Source organism: Ostrea edulis, chromosome 3 (assembly GCF_947568905.1).
Source record: "Ostrea edulis chromosome 3, xbOstEdul1.1, whole genome shotgun sequence".
In the NCBI taxonomy this organism is placed as follows: Eukaryota; Metazoa; Mollusca; class Bivalvia; order Ostreida; family Ostreidae; genus Ostrea; species Ostrea edulis.
The window spans coordinates 33,059,418-33,079,979 of record NC_079166.1 but is presented as its reverse complement, the minus strand read 5'-3'; the positions used below and the strand labels follow the sequence as shown (position 1 = coordinate 33,079,979).

Below are 20,562 nucleotides of genomic sequence, written 5' to 3'. Positions count from 1 at the left end.
ACAGAAAAAATATGTTGCTGTTTCAATTTTATTAAGAGTTCACATCAAGTCCATGAACATTTTATATGCTTTGTTAGAGAGTTCCTCAACATCTCTCATTTGACTGACGCTCCCCAAAAACCAACACATTTTATTCAGTGTATGTTTGAATCACTGTGTCATTTAATAACTATAATTCTAAGCGCAGAAGTGATACGATTATGATTAGACAGCTCAATTAAAAATTAGTCCATTGTGTATTTACAACGATATGAAACAGAAACGAAAGTATAAATACTTCGACAATTATTCTATTGTACAGGGTTCTGGTTTTTTAGTAGTCCACCGAACTACTTATTAATGATATTCTGGTAGTCTGGGACAAAATTTACTAGCCTTGGGCTACTGGACTAGCGTTAGTGTCAAACCCTGCATGCAATTCTTTATAAAATTAGTAAGAATATACTATATACAGTTTTATTTTCAATGCAGTTTAGTGAAACTATATCAGTCCAACATTTGCTGGTTCTCTGTGAGGTGAAGGTCAACACAACAGTAGATAGTGGACGATTGTAAATCTATGGTCTAATTGTAAATACCGCCAGTAGTCAATGTATGGAATTTGGACTGTCTGTGCTGTTCCAAATTTTAAACAGTTACATGAAAGAAATGATCATTCCAAATCACAATGATATCTTCTACTATCCACGATTATGCCACATAAATGAATCCATAGTTAATGTTCACATTCCTAAAACACACTCTCTTCACAGGGAGTTTCCTGGAATGTCCCTGTCTGTTAATGAAAGACTAGAAACTACTCTATCCATAGGGAGTTTCCTGGAATGTCCCTGTCTGTTAATGAAAGACTAGAAATGGTGTTCCTCCCCTCCACGGAGGGCAGGGTTCAGTGTTGTAGGGCCATGCTTGGGTTAGACAATGTTTTTGGAGTGTACACTCTTAACAGTTCGTCCCAGGAACAATCAGCCATCTGTCCAGGCTGGAATAAATTAAAATCCAGTCCATACACAAACTCTGTGTGGTGCTCCAGTGTTTCAACAGCCATGTTTATTGTGAAGTCCCATAACCTGTGAAGAATAAATTGAAAGTCTGTATCAATGGAGTTCTGATATAGCAAGTGTTTATGACAGGGAGGGATTAAAAACATATCCACCCTCGGTACTACATGTGTTTTTCCAATAGTGCAGGGAGTTGCACCACAAAAATGATACAAAATTACATCTAAGTAAAATTTTCTAAAAAGGGATAAATGGATTGTGCTTTGAGACCCCCATAACAAAACCTCAGAAAATGTACCACCAAATGATCAAATCTAATATACAGCTAGTGTCTTTTGAAAAACTTTCCTCAAAAAGGATACATGTATTTCCAATTTTTCTCTTTACACCCATATCTTTACAAGTCATGTGTATCATAAATTCCTATAAAAAGAACTCACTTTGTGGTGAAATCATAGGATACGGAGGCAACGATGTTCCTGTGAAAGGCAGAAGTCTGTGAAAAGGAAACAAAAAATTACTGATCAAGGAGCTGATTTTTATTTTGAAAAATTATATTTCAGTACAGTAAAGCACAGTTATAGTGAAGTGCTGGGGACAAACAATTTTGATTCGTTATAAACTCAATTCATTATATCCAGTATGTTTATAATATGTTTTAAAACTACACGGTATGAAAATCACTTCACTGTAAGCCCAAATTCACTTAAATTATGTTTGCTGTAACTGTGTTTTACTGTAATAAGATTATAGTTATAAAGATACATCAGATTTGTTGGGTATGTAATGTAGAAAAAAAATTAAACATGGGTGACCTTAATTCTCCTGACCGCTAGAGAGTGACCCCTCATGTCACAGACCGGAGACTGGAGATTTCTGATATCCCAGCCTCGTATGGCTCCATCCACTCCCCCACTGAACAGCAGGTTCTACAACATACAGATAATGACATTCACACTGCCTATCGTCTGCCATTGTTCACCAGTATTGTGAACACCTTTCATTAACAGAACTTATAATTTAATCATTCCTTCTCCTGCCACAGATTGAAGGTGTATGTACCGAGGTTTCCATTTCAGATATTGATAAATTTCACCATCTGGATTCATTAACAATTGAAATTATGAATTAAACAATATTAAGAACAATTACAGAAGAGATTTTGGATGTTAACCTGGTCGTATTTTGACCAATCACAGGTCAGGATTTCTGAGTTGTGAGCTGGTATCACAGATTGGGGTGCTTCTGGTTGCCTTAGATCCCATAATCTTACGCTGTGGTCTCCTGTTCATAAAAAAATAATAATGATTGTAACATTGTCTAATTTATCACTCTCCAAAGACGCGAAAATGTCTTTTAGTACAAAATTATTTTACTATTCTTGCCCCCTCCCACCTTTCTCCATTTTGCTACAAACTAGTACGCTTTTAATAGTAGTTTATATAAGGTACAAAAATATATGTCATTATTAAACTTCTAAAAGACAAAAAACAAAATGTACTGTATTTTCCACCACTTTACTGACGCAAACCCACGGTTGATTACGCTTCGTTCCTCTCTCCATCACCCGTGGGTCCATTCATTCCTACTCGCTCGTTCTCATCAATAAATATTTAAAAATATCATCCAATCAAAGTAATCGTTATAGTAACGGAACTCTTCTGTTTTTAAAGGTAGCGTCAACTTAACTTTGCTATCACAAGAATTGTATACCGAAATTGGGCTGAAAGTGTCGTGTTGATTGGACAAATTCGCTCAGGGTATATGATGAGCACTCAATCAAATTTCCTCAGTAATTATTCATGAGAACGAGCGAGAAGGAATGAATGGACCCACGGGTGATGGAGAGAGGAACGAAGCATAATCAACTGTGGGTTTGCGATGATGCCGACGCTGGGAAAAAGAAAAAAATTCAATGATAAAAGACCAACACATGTACAGATTTCCTGGAAATCAAATATCTTAAGAAGAAATTACACAATTTTGTTATCAGAACTATAGTTATCTGCCATAGATCAGTGCAGTGTGATGCATACCTGATGCAGAAGCAAAGGATCCTGGGATATGTGGAGACCAACGGACACAGTACACAATGGCTTCATGTCCAGTGAATGTGTTGAGAGACTGATCTCTAGAAATGTCCCACTATGAAGGTCAAGATAAAGTATGTACAACAGATCCTCAGATGAATGATCATACATTATCTACTGTGAAACATATAATCAATGCGTTGCTGTATAAAAATTGTCCTTCACAATACACATATTTCTTTTAAAAATTTTGAATGCAGTACTTCATATGGTGAAACACAATTCAAAAGTTAAACACATACTCCTTAACTTCAGTTCATTCAGGAACCTGTATATTTGACAATGTTCATTTCCCAGTATTTCTCTATGTAAATAAAGATGCATTAAGTGACTGCCCCCCACCCCTAATTTCTTTTTTAGTTGTAGTTAGTAGTGTTTGGGAAGAAGTTCCGGTAAGATTGAAGTTTTGTATAATGACTTCATGTGTCACTCCCCTCCCCTAACCCACATTCCCAATTATATAAGAAATTGAAGTGTTAGCAAAAAAAATTTTTTTTGGAGGATTTAAATGCTCTCTGAGGTTTTGTGAAAATAATATTTGGTGCTTTTTTTCTTGCTAGTCAAGAATTTTTGACATGTTACTCTCTTCTCTGGCTACCTCCCTCCCCCCCCCCCCCCCCCCCCACCCAACCTTGTAAAATGTTGCTATGGGCCTGGTAACATTAGCATATAATATATACTGATAGATTATCTGTCCATTCCAGTATGGTGTTATACAAAGAAATACTTTATTAAACATGAACATGTGTAAAATGATATGTTTAAGTTTCACATACCAGTTTCACACTTTTGTCCCATGATCCGCTGAGAAAAAAGTGCTCCTGCCTTGTCTGACTCCAGTGAACAGAATTCACCTGTGTTTAAAAAAATGATATAAAATTCCACAAAAGTCAAAAGTCTTACAAATATACCAAAGTGCACGTATGCCAGTGACTGTTTACATGTGTGTTACTGCAGCTTTCCATGACTGGTGGGGACACTCAATATAAAAGGCCAAAAAAATAAATTTTTATGTTTCTGCTAACATCCAAGTCAAAATTAGGGTAGGATGGTAGCAAATAAATTACATTTTTTTTTTCTACAACGTTATTTTAAGACCACAAAGAAACATTTAGAGTACACGGGTATCAGATTGGACAGTTTTAACTGTACACATAGTGTTTCAGTTAGAATGCTTAATGAACATCTTTGTGGATGACATTGTACTAAGAGGGAAACAAACAAAGAGAAAAGTATCCAAGTTGTCCAATCAGAAATAAAACAGTACCAATGACAAGCATACACCAGTCCAATCAGAAATAAAACAGTACCAATGACAATTTTTTTTTATGTTTCATTCATTTTTCAATGTCAACTTTATTTTGCAAGCATACACCAACTTGATCAAATGTTATAAATAGATTATAACTAAGTTAAAACAAATTTGACAGTAGCAATAGCAAGATACCACTGTTAACTGTGATATTTACAGCAGTCTCTCACTATTGTTAATTATCTAAAATACTTTAAAATTAATATTCAAGATCGTTCATTAACTTTCATGGTGGAAGGCTAAAATTGTTTACCTCCTTTGCATGTTCTTTGTACGCTTTTATTGGACCCTGAAATAAACCACACAGAGTTACATTGAAATCTGACTTTTAGTGGGGAAAGAATTGTGTCTGACAGTACGTAGCTGTGAAATTAAAGTTGGATTGCACAGTATAAAGAACAATTTATTGGACAGCTTTGATCAATTTCCTATTGTTACATCAGACAGTTTTGATTGCATGCAAAATTAAACAGGAACAAAATAAAAGTAGCCCGTGACTTTTAAAAGTTCACAAAATAACTACATCATTAACCAATTGGCAATGAAATGATAGTGATGGTACCCTCTTTAAGACAATTTAAAACGTACCCTCTTTTGGTTGATGTCCCACATAACAACATGGCCATCTCCTGCCCCAGTGATGAGAACATTTTCATTGTTTTCTGCCCATGTGACATCATAAAGTCCATCATTCCAGTCAAATATAGTTTGAGGTGCTAATCCACCGAGTCCAGCCTCTACAATGTACAGTGTTCCACTTCCTGCAAAAACCCAAGAAAAAATTGTGCATGTATTACGAGAATACTGAATAATTAACAAACTTACTGTACAGCATCAATCTGTGAGTACAAAATTGCACGTGCTATACTCAGAATGACTTTACTCTACATATATATTCTATTGAATCAATAAAATTTAATAATGGCAAGAATTTTAATTTCATGAAAGAGGCTTCTCTCAAATTAAAGGTCATACATGTAGCTAAGGAACGGTTTTCAACATTACTATTTTCTATAGAAAATCTAAACATTGGTATGAATCAATGCAATATATATCAGTCCAAAAAAAAAATCTAATAAAAACAACAACAAAAACCCCAAGCATAATTATCAATCAATCCAGTTTTGAAAAATCTGTTTTGCGGATCTATGCTAATCAAACTTAAAATCTGCACTTCGTGATGTCACAATATAACCCGAGAATGTACACAGTGAGGAAACAATGAAGAGACTGAATGTCGTATATACTCACAAATAAGTCAACCCACGTGTAAGCCTTTGACTGCTTTTCAGAGAAATGTTTAGGGAATTGACATGTTGATCCTCTTACATGACATTGTATAAGTTGGATTGAACTTTTGATGAGACAGTTGGTCAAATTATTTCCTGGCAAGAATTGTGTTTCTTTGTTGTATATCTATTTTCTGAGGTCGACCTCAGTCTTTATTACATTACTGGTATACATCATGTTATAATAAATCATACATGGATTAAATAAGAAGAAAAAAACATTCTTTCAAAGTTGAGTTTTTTCTTCTCTTCATTTTTTGTTGTTGTCTTTTCAGCAAGGTGATTGGATACTTAAGAGAAAAATTTAAATATGCAGAAGCTCCATCTGGTAAAAAATGGTATAATAATCAAATGATCAATTAGGCCTAATTACTGTAGTTTAACTGTAATAAATATGGTAAGCAGTGTACGAAATTAACCATGAACCGATAGACAATGTCTATAGAAAATCGAATCGGTCTATAACGATCGAAATAGCTATAGACCGACTTGTCTATAGGATTTATTCCGAGTAAAAAACTGGTTTCCTGCCGCTTATTAAACATATATGAGAAGCAGGACTAGTTTATAGATATTACGCTAAACGAAACGTAGTAGAAGTGACTCAGATGAGGAATCAGACTGAAACTGAGCTGGAACAAAATGAAAAATAAAACGGAATTCTAATTGAAAAGCTTGTGCATGAAATTGAAAAAGAATATAATTAAAATATCATGAATGAATTACCAAAATCAAATTTGTGTCTATTATTTATTTTTTAATAACAATGAATATTGCATGTTAAATTTTGGTCTATAGGAATTTGTGAATTTGTTGTGGTCTATAGGAAATTAAATGACTATGGACCGAAAGTCTATAAGACTTTAAAATTAGTTTTGCACGTGGTATCAATATCACTGTGGACCCCTTTAATTGTTTGACAATGACCATACATCTATGTATGCATCTCTTTTGTGTAGTGTAAATGAAAATAACATATAATGACTTTGATATTAAACATATAAAATAATGAATTGAATATATATATTTATTGATAACATCATTGTGGTAAGTACATGTGCATGGTATTGTTAATTTGTTATTTAAAGCATCACTTTTCAATGTTGATTTTTTTTACTGATTAAACTGACACTAATGCATTAAAGGGGCTGGTTCACGTTTTCCGAAAGAAATGTTTTTCAATTTTGATGTTAAAAATTAAGAATATATCTCATTTAATGTTGACAACAAAAAATTTGGACCGTCTGAATGCAAGGATAAGAGCAATATTCTACATGTAGCTTTGATTCTGTGTTATGTAAACAAAGACTCGAGCCTTTTTATGTAAACAAACAAATCAGTGAAATGTTATTTTGTAAGTTAAAGTATCTTCATTTTGTACAATCACAAATTTTAACTTTTAAATGACACATTTTTCCTAAAGTATACTGAAATGTGATATATATAATATACTTGGATCAATATCCATTTATTTTGTAAACCCCGTAAACAATAACACTCCTCAATCTTTGTTTTCAAAACAAATAATAAACTCTCTATAATGAGCTTCTATCATGATGAATAACCTTAATTTTTTTTTTGAGAAACCTTCAAAACATATTAGACTGTAGATTTTTATCATTTAAAGTGAAAAACAAAATTTGGAGGAAAATTGTGAATCGATCAGTCCCTTTAAACATACTGTCAAATGTTGCTAATTATTTGGCAGAAAAAGGTTAAGCAGCAGTAAGTGTGTATAAATCGGACATAGACTTCAGAGTTAAAATCTTACTTCCATAAAAAAAAAAAAAACTTATATGTAAGTATTGTAAAGTGTAGCGGTCACCCAGTCAAGGGCTGATCATGCACACCATTGCTTAACTTGCGAGATCAGGAGAGAGATCCTACCACATCACTAGAAAAGCTAGCTCACTAGTTAGCGAGGCAGTATAAGTTCCCTCTTATACTGACCGCTACAGTATATACACAGTACCCTGATTTTGTGGTTTAGCCATATCAGTTTGAGCTACTCTGCAGATCAAATGTATAAATTAATGAAGATTGAAGACTTTTTTTTAACAAGAAATTTTATCATTCATCAAGAACATAAACTCAATCTAATCAAAATCAGATCCTAAGATATGCTCACAATTGCTACAATAGGATCTGACATGACCCCATAGGGGGTCATGTCAGCATGACATTTTGCTTGGAATGTTCATAAGAACTATCAGCCAGTCAGATTGTGCCATACAAACAATGATGGCTATTTAGGCGGTTTCCGGCAATTTGTAAATAAGTTGCAGTAATCTCTCTACCACGAAGTATATTCCACACTATAAATTTGTTTATTCTCACATAAGGACTTTTAAACTTTCACAATAATGTCTAATCTATTCTGTTCATTCAAACAACAAATCGTACGATGTAAAATATACCCAAACTAAATTAATTGTGAAATGTGATTTATGTATGAATAGGGATGGGTACAATTTGAATAGTTTTAAAGATGGTTTATTTAGTTAACGCGAAGAAAATAACGCCAGTCGATGTAAACAGTGCATTGTGACGTCACATTTAGCTGCGATGTGTTTTCTTTTAAACCAAACAACCACATCCATTTTCCTTGAATTGTGAACACCGACGACTTCATAGGTGACGCGCTGATTGGCTAACATAAAATTCAAATGAACATGACCCCTAGTCGGGTTATGTTAGATCTTCTTACAAAGAGTATACGGCGCGGATCTAAGAAGTCTGATTTTAATCAGATTGATCATAAACTATGTCTCCTTGTAAACAGGTTGGGAACACTTCTCCTATAGGGAGATATTCTCGCTAAAACGCAATTATCCCTCTTTAGCGAGAGAATAAATATTACCATAAACATGTGTTTTGGCGTCTTTATTGAAAATAATGGCAAATCCCGTGCGACACATACTCAACATGATGCGAATTGTTTCTATAAAATTGACAACATAGTCAAAAATTGCATATGAAAGTTGCTGCATAAGAGGGAAGCAGTCTGAAATCCAATACACATCGTGAGTGTGTTTGTTTTGATCAATATATTTGCGAAAGTATCAGACATTTTAGCACTTTTTCTTCTTTTCACGTGAAACACAAAGAGATGTACTCCACGGGTGTTTTTCTCGGTTGTACGGGATATATTTACTCTCGCTAGAGAGGGATAATCGCGTTTTAGCGAGAATATCTCGCTATTAAGGGAAGTGTTCCCAACCTGGTAAGGCATAGTATGTACATGTATACATTTAGTCATGCTAGACTTAAAACAGTGTCTAAGTTTCACTAAGTTGTAATTGAGCCCTAATGAAACAGGAATATATACAGAATATAATTCTGGATACCAAAGTATCACCTAAGAACAACGTTGAGCATAATGCACATCACGATGAGATAATCGATCTTTAAATTGTTGACCACTATAGGCCTACGTTCAAATTATAATTTTTTTTAATTTACCTGCTATGCCATAATATTGGGACGTAACGCACGCAAGCTTGGTTGGGAAAAATGGTGAAAATTCGACTGAATAACCATGTCTTCCCTTCGTCTGCAATGAAAGGCTCATTGTAGCTTGACGTTCTACATTTTCCTCCTTTCGGTTTCGTGACTTTTGACCTTTACCGCAGATTGTTAGTGTTTACGACAATGAAGAAAAAGTTTTTTTCAAAAAATGATGCTTAAGATATTGTGTTAAGATTATCATGAAAATCAAGCCACTGTTTGCATTTTGTATCCTTTGTAAAATATCCTTTCAAAATAATACGACAACCAGAAATGGAAATGTGTCATGTACCCGCCATTTTAATTTTGAAAGGAAAGTGCGAGATCTTTCATCTACAAGAAAAGGGGGATTTCTCAGCACAAATTAAAGATTGGCAATGGAAGAATTGAATTTTTTACCATCAGAGATTGCAAGATTAGTGCTAGGTAACAAATTTCTCAGTCAGAGTATTGCTAATCTGTAGGCAATGTGATTTGTGCTTTTGTTTTAGCGTCTGCTGAATACATTGTCATTCAATTTCTCGTAGTCGTAGTTTTGTCTGTCATTGACTCATGAATTTATAGATCAAAATTTAGGGAAACTGGATTTGAAAAGAGCTTTTCGTACTTGAGTTATGCCTTTAAAAAAACACTGTCCTCATTTTTTTGGTCTCTGGGTAGATCTATGTAAACATTGCCATGTCATTCACGGACTTCGACTTTTGTCTCATTATTGAATGGACTATTCAAATTATTCTTTCAGCTATGTAAGATTTTCCAAAGACAAAGGTTATATATTACTTTTCTGTTCCCTATGAATTAAAATAAAAATCTGTTTCTTTATGCATTGGCGTTAAGCATGTTAAGTAATCTCAGCTGAGATTCGGCTCAACGGCTGGATATTTTGACTGACTTCTTCAGGCTTCACCAAATCTCGGAATAGTCCTTCATACCGTGTAATAAGATAAATTAGACTATAGGAACTCTTCAATATCAGAGTCCTCATTTGAACGGAAAATTAAGTGATTGTTTTTATTTTGGGATTTTCATATCTAGACGGTAAGCAATTAATTAATACTTATCATTTCCATTAGTGGAACTCTTCAAATTAAAGGCGCGTAAAGTCGTGCTACCGGGACAACATACGTACTAAACATTACTTAGGCATACGTAATATAAATTATGGTATCGAATACATATTATAACCGACTGCAAACCACGACACTGATTAAAATTCTAAAGGCAAATTTAGGAATTTATTATTCTTACAAGAAAACAGACAAACTTATTAAACGTATGTGAAGGAGTGCAGGTACTAAATCTGCCAAATCTGACCGATATATTAAAGCATCAATCACAAGAAGAACTGTGAAGGGAAAAACCAATATGCACATCCGACACAATAACTTTTCTTATAATTAATGGGATTCATAATTATGTTATTAAAATTATTCTGTCAGATTATGAAGACATTCTATTTTATCATACAATTTGGACAGGTTCATATGGCATGGACTTTGAAATCGTTAATGTGCCCCCCTCCCCCCCCCCCCCCCCCCCTTCTCTCTCTCTCATTTTCAAATATTTTAGAATAAGTTATATATTTGCCAAATTGCATTTTTTAGACGTTTATAACACTAATTAACACAACAAATGCGTTTCTAAACTGCATCGAAACTATTTTGAAAATTACAAAATATTGATCGACTTAGGACAGAGAACATCGTTGTTCGGAATTTTTTACAATAGGTGTAGCAGAGTTAAAAAAACCATGTATTACATCCTTGATAAACTAGTGTTAGAACATTTTTAAAATGCAGTTTGACCAATGGCTATTTTATTTAAAAGTACACCATGTACTTTAACTTAAAAAAAAGGGGGGGTGCTATGAACGTTTCGTTTATGTCCCAGTAATCTTGCATTTGCTCGCGAGACTTGTGCATTTTCTTACCAATAACGCACAAGAGTCATCAAAGCGCAATAACTCTAATGTGCTGGTAATGAGAAGTATTGTTACAGTAATAAGAGAGCTAGTTTAACAGTCAGAAGCAAACAGCAGTGTCACTTAAGTGTACATTAACATTGCTAGAACCAGAATGTAAATTTCCAAACATGAATTATGAAGGACTGCCCAAGAGTACCACTTGGTCAGAATTTTTGCTGTGCATTATACACACAAACTACATTGCCCCCTCAATTTTCAGGTTCCCTATAGGGTGTGCATATTAAATACCAGTGCATATTATATCTGGCAAAATACGGTCTGTTTGCACTTTTACTGCTAAGTGATACAAGACCAGTGCTTCCCAAGGTCTTCTGGTATTTACTGGACATTTGGTCCAGTAATGGTTTAGATATTACTGGACCAAATCACATTTTACCAGACCAATATTTTATATTTATATGCAAATTAATCCCCTATTGTGGCCCCATCTTACCCTTGGAGCCATGGTTTTGACAAACTTGAATTTACACTATATCATCAGGAAACTTAAAATTTCATGTAATTTGAACTTTCTGGCCCAGTGGTTCTTGAGAAGAAGATTTTAATATGTTCCCAATATATATCCCATGTAAACCTTTAATTGCCTATTATTGCCTTACCCTACCCCCGAGGGTCTTTATTTTAACAAATTGTCAGAAAGCTTTCATGTAAATTTTTAATTTCTGGCCCAAAATGGCATCTGCGATGTTCTTTATTAGCCCAAGCATTTCAATTCAGATTCGTCAGTGGAGTAAACTTATCCAACCCGTGTTCAACACAAGTGTTATAAAATACACTTTTTTTTTTTAAACTCGAGCAATTCGCGTAACTCAAATGCAAATTGTTCAATCAAACATGCCCATGTCGTTCAAGTACGTCTTAATCAGAGTACAGTTTAAACGCTTTATTTACATGTTATTTATTACCTAATTCAAATGCTTCAAAGACATCTGTATTTTCACGGGATATTGCTCACTTGTATTATCACCCATTCGGGGGAATTGCAGATGATTGCAAGTTTGATATCTGTTTGCAATGACTAAAGAACAGAATAGCTTTTGGGACATGCTGCTAAAAATTGAAAATTTATCTAATCATGTATTTCATTGGGAAAAAAAATATCGGACATTTGGTCTGGCCAATAACTGATATTGATCGGACCAAACAAAAATTACCGGACATTTGCCAATGTCCGACGGACCTTCGGAATCACTGCAAGACTTGGGGAAGTTGTCAATCTCTGTTATATATGTCTCTGAGTGAAGCTACTACCAGATTTCTGAATGACTTCCGGACAAAGAGGAGTATGGCACCACAGTTAAACTAGCCTCCTTTTCCCCACAAATTGTGGTTTTGGGGATCATTTTGGGTTCTAAAATATCGAAAAGGGTGGTAAATAAAATGTCACAACATGCAGACATTGCGATACTGATGTTTCGTACGAAACGATTATTCCGATGAAACACAACCATACAAATGTAGAGATGGTCTTGATCGCAGGAATCAGCAGTTTCACTTGTAAAGGTATACAATGTAAGCAACAGCCACTAAGCTTTACGAGTGCTCACGAAGCTCAGTGGTTGTTGTTTACATTGTAAATAGACCTTAGCAGATAAAACTGCTGACTTCTGTGACTCGACGTAAATCATAATGGTGGTACGAAATAAGCAAAAAAAAAATTAGACATAGAGACATATGATATGATGATAAGCATGATAAGTAACCTATAGTCTTCAAAGTATATTATAAATTATGAAAGTATTCATTTCAGGTGCATGGAAGTTGATGGAACCAATAATTATTCATTTCATGAACAAAACACTGTACTGTACTGTACCTATACAGTGTAGATCAAAATTAAATGCTTTAAATTAATATTTTTAAAAGAAAAAGGTGTGACCCTCAAAAAAACTTTTTGACTCCCAGAATTCAGCCACAGAGGGTCATCATGATTCAAAAAGTTCAAAAACACTGCCATGTGACTTTTGCCTTTGAGTACTTTTGAAAAACTTTAACCTAGGCCATAACTTTTGAAAGGGTATGTGATAGGACTGTCATAATTCACATGTGTATCAGGGCTCGAAATTAGCGAGAAATAGTCGCAAAATGCGAGTACATTTGAAAAATAGTGAGTAAAAATAATGGACACGAAAATCTTAGGGAGTGGTGATTTACAAACCATGATCACGATACGATCATGGTTTGTAAATCACCACTTTATCCGTTTTATACGGTGATACGCTATTCGCTCTTTTTAAACTTGCACTCAAAATCATACAAACGCTTACATGAACGACCGATTTCATTAACTTTCTATCCGGATTTTTCTGTTATAATTTTTTTTAAGAAACTTGGCATCAAACAAATGCTTTACAGGTCGGACATCGCATTATGATGGAAAATATAGACATGTGCCACGAGTCCTGTTCACTTATAGGGGTGATTAAATTGAATTCCAAGTATGAGGTTTTTGTTATTCATTTATCTAAAAAGAAAAAAAGAGTCTATGTTTTACCAAGTCTTCCGGTACTCAATTTTATAAGAATGTCCTCAGTATATATCTACATTAATTTATTCTCATATTGAGGTCGGGTTGTAGTGATGACACGAGTGAACTGCTCACCGCGTAGACGATTATCAAAAAAGTTCATCAGACCCGTGAACGTGCTGCTTATAAACTATGAGTCCGGGATTCGCTTTGAAAAATCACTAGTAACACCCCTGATGTTGCGTGAAATTGGTCTGCGGTAAACATGTTGTGGATTAGGGTGCGGTGGTCAAAAGACCTAAACATTGCACCATATGACTTATGTAACTTGGTGTCTTGTCCAAACGATGTCTATTGACCCACTAGGCTCAGTAATTAGAAATCATTGATTTAAAAAAAACATGAAAAAAGAGCACCAATTCAAAATTTTTATTTTAGCTTGTAGGTTTTCATTTTAGCCTGTGGATTTTTTACCCACAGGCTAAAATTAGCCTGTGGTAGAAAAAGTTAATTTTGACCCCTGGTGTATTCCTTTTAACATTTTGTTTAAGAAGACCAATTTTAGGTAACAAATTCTTTTACCTCATGAAATTGACCTTAGAATTTGGCCTACTTTGGAAAAACTTTATTTGGCCATAACCTTTGAATGGTTAGTGATTGGGTTTTCATATTTCACTCGGGACCTTTCTTTTGTTGCCATAATATACTTTGCTGCCATCAGTGTTTCACAAAACTTTCTTTTTTACAGACTTAGTCATTATGTTTTAGATTTTGTAATATGACATGTTCCCTCACTTTGTCAGAACATTTTCTATGAGACCAGTGCATGGATTTTCCTGAAAATGTTTACACCCTTTATGAAACGATAATCATTGAAAAATATCAAGGTTAAAGAAATAGTCTATCCTATAGCTTTTATTGAGGTGAAACTTGAATAATGTTGAAAGTGGACTGATGTCTCTCTCTCGTCGTTAGCTATCCAACATTTTAGATATGAGGTGGTGGTGTGTGTGTAATTCCATTATTAAGACAGGTCTAGTATTAGTTGCAGTGCTTATTGGTAAAATTTGGGGTTAACAAAGAACTAATCGTTAGCACAGTAGTCTTTTAAAAAGTCGAAAGTCTAGCCACCCTATCATTGTATTGGCTCGCAGCTTTTATGAATAGAACCTCAAGGACAAGTTATTATTTTTAAAATTTTATTTTACTTAGATTTGCTTTATGCAGAGGATGCATGTATAGATTCGTGTTTTTGAATATCATTGCATCCCAAATAATTTTTCTGCCTTGGTTCGGTGAGAGAACCCTGTCTTTTGTACTTGGTATATAGTTAATCTTTTGTTTTCAATAGATTTTTATCGAAATTCCCTTTGGATCAAAATCATGTTTGATAATCTCTTGATGATACATATGTATTAATTTGGTATTTCATATGTATTTTATATCTTCTACCTTGCAGTGGGGAAAATAAACTTACTGAATTTTCCTGATTATTTTACACTAGGCTACCTGTCAGATGAGGGATATGTCAACTCTTACAAGTGCTTCATTAAAGAATGTCCACATCTACAGGAGTATCTCAAACTGAAGAAACAGGGTCGGAACTACCCGCTATATATCAATGGAATGACTCTCAACCAAATGCTGCAAAAGTACGCGCAGTTTACATTGATAGGTAAGTGAATATGTTTCCATGACAACGGAGGTAAATGACTCCTATTTTACTCCAGTATCACATAAGTGAATACGTTTCCATGACAACGGAGGTAAATGACTCCTATTTTACTCCAGTATCTACACAGTTTGTGATCATTACAGGACTAGAAATAATCATTTTTAGCCTACCTGAGCTGAAAGCTTTTCTGTCATCTCTGTCTGTAAACTTTTCACATTTTCGACTTCTTCTCCAGAACCACTGGGCCAATTTCATCCAAGCTTGGCCAAAATCATCCTTGGGTGAAGGGCATTCAAGTTTGTTCAAATGAAGGGCCATGCCTCCCTCAAAGGGGAGATAATCACAAAAATGCAAAAATAGGCTGGGGTCATTTAAAAATCTCAAGAACCACTGAGCCAGAAAATCTGAAATTTACATGAAAGCTTCCTGAAATATTGCAGATTCACATTTATTAAAATCATGGCCCCCGGGGGTAGGTTGGGGCCAAAATCGGGGATCAAAGTTTTACTTACAAGTATATAGAGAAAATCTTTAAAGATCTTCTTCTCAAGAACAACTGGGCCATACAAGTTCACATTTACATGAAAGCTTCCTGACATAGTGCAGATTCAAGTTTGTGAAAAGCATGGCCCCCGGGGGTAGGATTGGGGCCAAAATAGGGGATCAAAGTTTTACATACAAGTATATAGAGAAAATCTTTAAAGATCTTCTTCTCAAGAACCATTGGGCTAAAGAAGTTTACATTTACATGAAAGCTTCCTGACATAGTGCAGATTCAAGTTTGTAAAAATCATGGCCCCCCCCCCAGGGGTAGGATTGGGCCCACAATAGGGGATCAAAGTTTTACATACAAATATAAAGAGAAAATCTTTTAAAATCCTCTTCTCAAGAACCATTGGGCCAAAGAAGTTTACATTTACATGAAAGCTTCCTAACAGTGCAGATTCAAGTTTGTAAAAATCATGACCCCCAGAGGTAGGTTGGGACTACAATAGCAGGGTTTGACACTAAGACACGTCCGACCAACCAAGTCTACTAAATGATACGTCCGGTCGGGTAAAATGTTGATTTACTAGTCTGACTGGTCGTTGAAAAAATAAACAAGAAACTTTACTTTAAACCATAAGATATTTTATTCTTAACTAAAAAAATAACTGATAGTCACTGTCGGAAGTGATGTTTTACGACATTTACTCGATGTTAATGTGTGTAAAGTTATGTTTCGGATAAATAGATATAAAGTGAATTTATTTTCATTTGAAAAAACAGTTTATTTAAATTGAATACAAGAAAGTGTCTATCAAATTACATGTAAACAGTCATTTTTCGGTGTGGACACATGTGCGGGAATGTCTCTTTTTTCAAATACGACTTCTCAATGAAAGATGTCCTGAGAGACTCAGAAAAAAAATGAATAGATTGGGAAGAAACAAAGCAGGGCTTATAAAATAGAAATTTTAAAAAACCCAAAAAAAACCGTTGAGGTCATTTTATTTTAACAAATGGACTAAAGAATTTTTGTGCCGGGTAGAATTTAAAGAAACAGAAAATGCATTTGAAAATAAAAGCATCAAATTGAATGGCGAGACTAAAGATTTTTTTGAGACAATTAAGTACGTTTTATTTCAAACTTAACGTTTGTCATTTGAATTAAGTATTTAAATATGGAGAAACCATCAGGGTTTTTCTTTCTGGAAAGTTGGTCAGGGCTAGTGGGTGTAAGGTCAGGTCTAGTAAAAATCATTTGAAGTAGCCCGACTGGTCTAGTGCTCAAAAAAGTAAATGTCAAACCCTGAATAGGGATTAAAGTTTTGCATGCGAATATATAGGGAAATCTTTAGATATGGGCTATGGTGACTCAGGTGAGCAATATGGCCCGTGGGCCTCTTGTTATTTACTTTTCAGAGTGTGATCATTACAGGACTAGAACTAATTTTTATTCACTTGTCAGTTGGGCTATAAACTTCAATTTTTACTGGTCAGTCAATTAAGAACTTTTACTGTCCTTTTGGACCAGTGGACTGTGGATATGAAAACGACAGGCCTAAATTCCATGATTGAATAATAGTGAAACACTTTCATGATTAATATCTTGTTTATTCAAACTAACATCACTAAGCAGATTTTTAAAAAAAATTGTAATCTTGCTATTCTTATCCATGTTTTTCATGTAAACTTGGACAATATAGTCAGTGTCGTCATTTGTAGAACGTGTAGAAATGTAGTGTCACAGATTGTAAGAAACATGCAGTTGAAGATGTTCATAGGAATACTCCATGAAAGACAGCTCATTCTTAGAGACATTCATCAATTTATATAAATTGTGTTATTATGCCCCCGTTTGAAAAAGAGGGGGCATATTGTTTTGCAACTGTCGGTTGGTCTGTCGTCTGTAGACCACATGTTGTCTGCTCAATATCTTGAGAACCATTCACTTGATGATAATGATATTTCATATGTGGGTTGGTTATGAGTGAAAGATGACCCCTATTGTTTTTCAGGTCAAAAAGTCAAAGGTCAAGGGTCAATCTACTCTGGACATAGGAATATAATGTCCGCTCAATATCTCGAGAACCCTTTCCTTGAAAGACATCAAACTTTGCACACTGGCACATCCTAAGGAGTAAATGACCCTATTGATTTTGAGGTCATATGGTCAAAGGTCAAGGGTCAAACTGGGCATAGGAATATACTGACCACTCAATGTCTAGAGAACCCTTTGCTTGACAGACATCAAACTTGGTACACCAGTACATCTCAGAAGAAGATGACCCCTATTGATTTTGAGGTCACATGGTCAAAGGTCAAGGGTCAAACTGGACATAGGAATATACTGTCCGTTCAATATCTTTAAAACCCTTTGCTTGGCAGACATCAAACTTGGTACACTAGTACGTCTTCAGGAGAAGATGACCCTTATTGATTTTGAGGTCACATGGTTAAAGATCAAGGGTCAAACTGGACATAGGAATATAATGTCTGCTCAATATCTTGAGAACCCTTTTCTTGACAGACATCAAACTTAGTACACTGGTAGATCTGCAGGAGAAGATGACTCTTATTAATTTTGAGGTCACATGGTCAAAGGTCAAGGGTCAAACTGGGCATAGGAATATACTGTCCGTTCAATATCTTGAGAACCCTTTGCTTGACAGACATCAAACTTTAAATAATACACTGGTGTATATTCAGGAGAAAATGACTCCTATTGATTTTGAGGTCACATGATCAAAGGTCAAGGGTCAAACTGGACATAGTAATATACTGTCCACTCAATATCTTGATAACCCTTTTACTTGACAGACATCAAACTTAGTACATTGGTACATCTTCAGGAGAGGATGACCCATATTGATTTTGAGGTAAAAAATCAATAGTTGAACTGGACATAGTAATATATTGTCTCCTATATTTTAAGAATTATTTGCTTGATTGACACGTACCAAACTTGGTACACTGGTACAGCATAAGGAGTAGATGACCCCTGTTGAATTTTAGGTCACATGGTCAATTCACTCTTGACATAGGAAGATATTGTCTGCTCAATATTTTGAATTGATGATAATACTATCAATTAAATGAGGTGTGTGTACAACCCTTTTCAATTTTGCACCATGGGGGGCATATGTGTTTTACAAACATCTCTTGTTTCATAGTACAATTTCTAATTGTAGATTCACAGAAGAGACAAACTATGGGCACCGCAGTGTTGTGGTCCCAACTCGATGGTGTTATAAGGACTTTGAAGGAACAAACATCTTGTAAGCTTAATCGTGGGCCTGACGGTCTGACACAAAGCACGAGAGTAAGGCGCATGATGCTGGAAAACAAACGCAGACGGGGTGCAGAGAGGCGTAAAAAGAAACTAGATCTCTGCAGTAGAACTCCAGCCACCACAGCCAAGGAAACATCAGCAGGCACAAGTGAAGAGCGTGAACTGGAAATGGATGCAATAGACACAGGCATTTCTGAGGAGGAGGGGCCACCAGAGGGAGGGAGTTGTAGAGTGTTGACTCTGCCCACTGATAGTGACAACAAAGAGAAAAGTGGGAGGGGCAGGAAATCACTGACTGACACCAGTAAGATTTGATATATACTACATGTATATAGTGATTACTCGAATATCAGACATTTCGGCCCATTGACACTTCGGCCCAGACGTTTCGGCCCAAAAAATTGGACACTTCGGCCCAAATTTTTGAGACACTTCGGCCCAAAGACATTTCGGCCCTCATATTTTAGCTCACCTGAACCGAAGGTTCAAGTGAGCTTTTCTGATCACTTTTTGTCCGTCGTCTCACGGTCTGTCTGTCCGTCCGTTTGTCCGTCGGCGCAATTTGTCCGAAGTTTATTTCTAATACCGCTGGACATATTTCATTCAAACTTTATGCACATCTTCTATATATTATGTAGTTGTGCATCTCCTATTTTTATTGAAATATTTTAACAGTTATAAAAGTTACGCACATTTTCTTTTCATTTTGGGGGTTGTGCACTTTGTCCAGAGTTTAATTCTTATACCGTTGAACAGATTTGATTCAAACTTTATTCTCATCTTATATATATAATGTAGTTGTGCATCTTCTATTTTCATTGAAATATTTTAACAGTTATGGAAGTTACGGACATTTTCCGGTTTGGTTGTACTTGTAGTAATAGACACAATTTGTCCAGAGTTTATTTCTAATACCGTTTTACGCTCTTAAGTCAATCAGGAATTTTCCATGGATTCATTTGTATTAGATTTCAAATCATTGCAGGTCAGTTTAGAAGGTACAAATGTATTATATTTTCTCATCCACATACTGTATCTGCAATCTTGTGACTTCTCAGTAAAACATAAAGTGGCTCATGTGTGTTGAATACTTATTTGTCAGATAGTATTTATAATCTCAACTATCCCTGGCAATGGGATTCATAGTAAACTGCCTTTATTACAGCTACTTAGAGTTGTTATACCAGTGGAAAAGATTACAATAATACCAATACTTGAGCTAATGTCATTTATTTACTGACAAAATCAATGACAAAGTAAAGTTGGCATAACATAATGATCTTTAACAAAGTGAATATAAACTAAAGACTAGAAGAGTTGACCAGGGATTTGCAATCATACAGCCTAAAATGTGCCAAATAGTATTCATTGTTTATATTAAGCATATTTTTAATATTTCATGTACTGCTGTACTGTAGAATATACACTTCTGCATTCACATTGATTGCCCTGTAGATAATGTGAA

General features: G+C 35.0%; 2 protein-coding genes across 3 annotated transcripts in view; one reads left to right on the top strand and one right to left on the bottom strand.

Annotated features, from left to right (window-relative positions):
* Positions 1–442: 442 nt before the first annotated feature.
* Positions 443–9,315, bottom strand: LOC125674234 (peroxisomal targeting signal 2 receptor-like). The gene is made up of 9 exons (XM_048911348.2): positions 9,152–9,315; positions 4,989–5,161; positions 4,654–4,689; positions 3,865–3,942; positions 3,035–3,143; positions 2,173–2,282; positions 1,814–1,927; positions 1,439–1,494; positions 443–1,067 (listed from the first exon to the last, which is right to left on the bottom strand). Exons 1-9 carry the CDS (start codon positions 9,258–9,260, stop codon positions 887–889), a joined length of 966 nt encoding a protein of 321 aa, XP_048767305.2. The 5' UTR covers positions 9,261–9,315; the 3' UTR covers positions 443–886.
* A 164-nt stretch (positions 9,316–9,479) lies between these two features.
* LOC125675035 (mucin-17-like) overlaps positions 9,480–20,562 on the top strand; it is a 28,617-nt gene continuing 17,534 nt past the window's right edge. For both annotated transcript variants that reach the window (XM_048912509.2, XM_048912508.2), the window contains exons 1-3: positions 9,480–9,622; positions 15,152–15,322; positions 18,997–19,401. In XM_048912509.2, the coding sequence (XP_048768466.2) occupies positions 9,574–9,622; positions 15,152–15,322; positions 18,997–19,401 (625 nt within the window). In that variant the 5' untranslated portion in view covers positions 9,480–9,573. The remainder of the gene's footprint in view (positions 9,623–15,151; positions 15,323–18,996; positions 19,402–20,562) is intronic.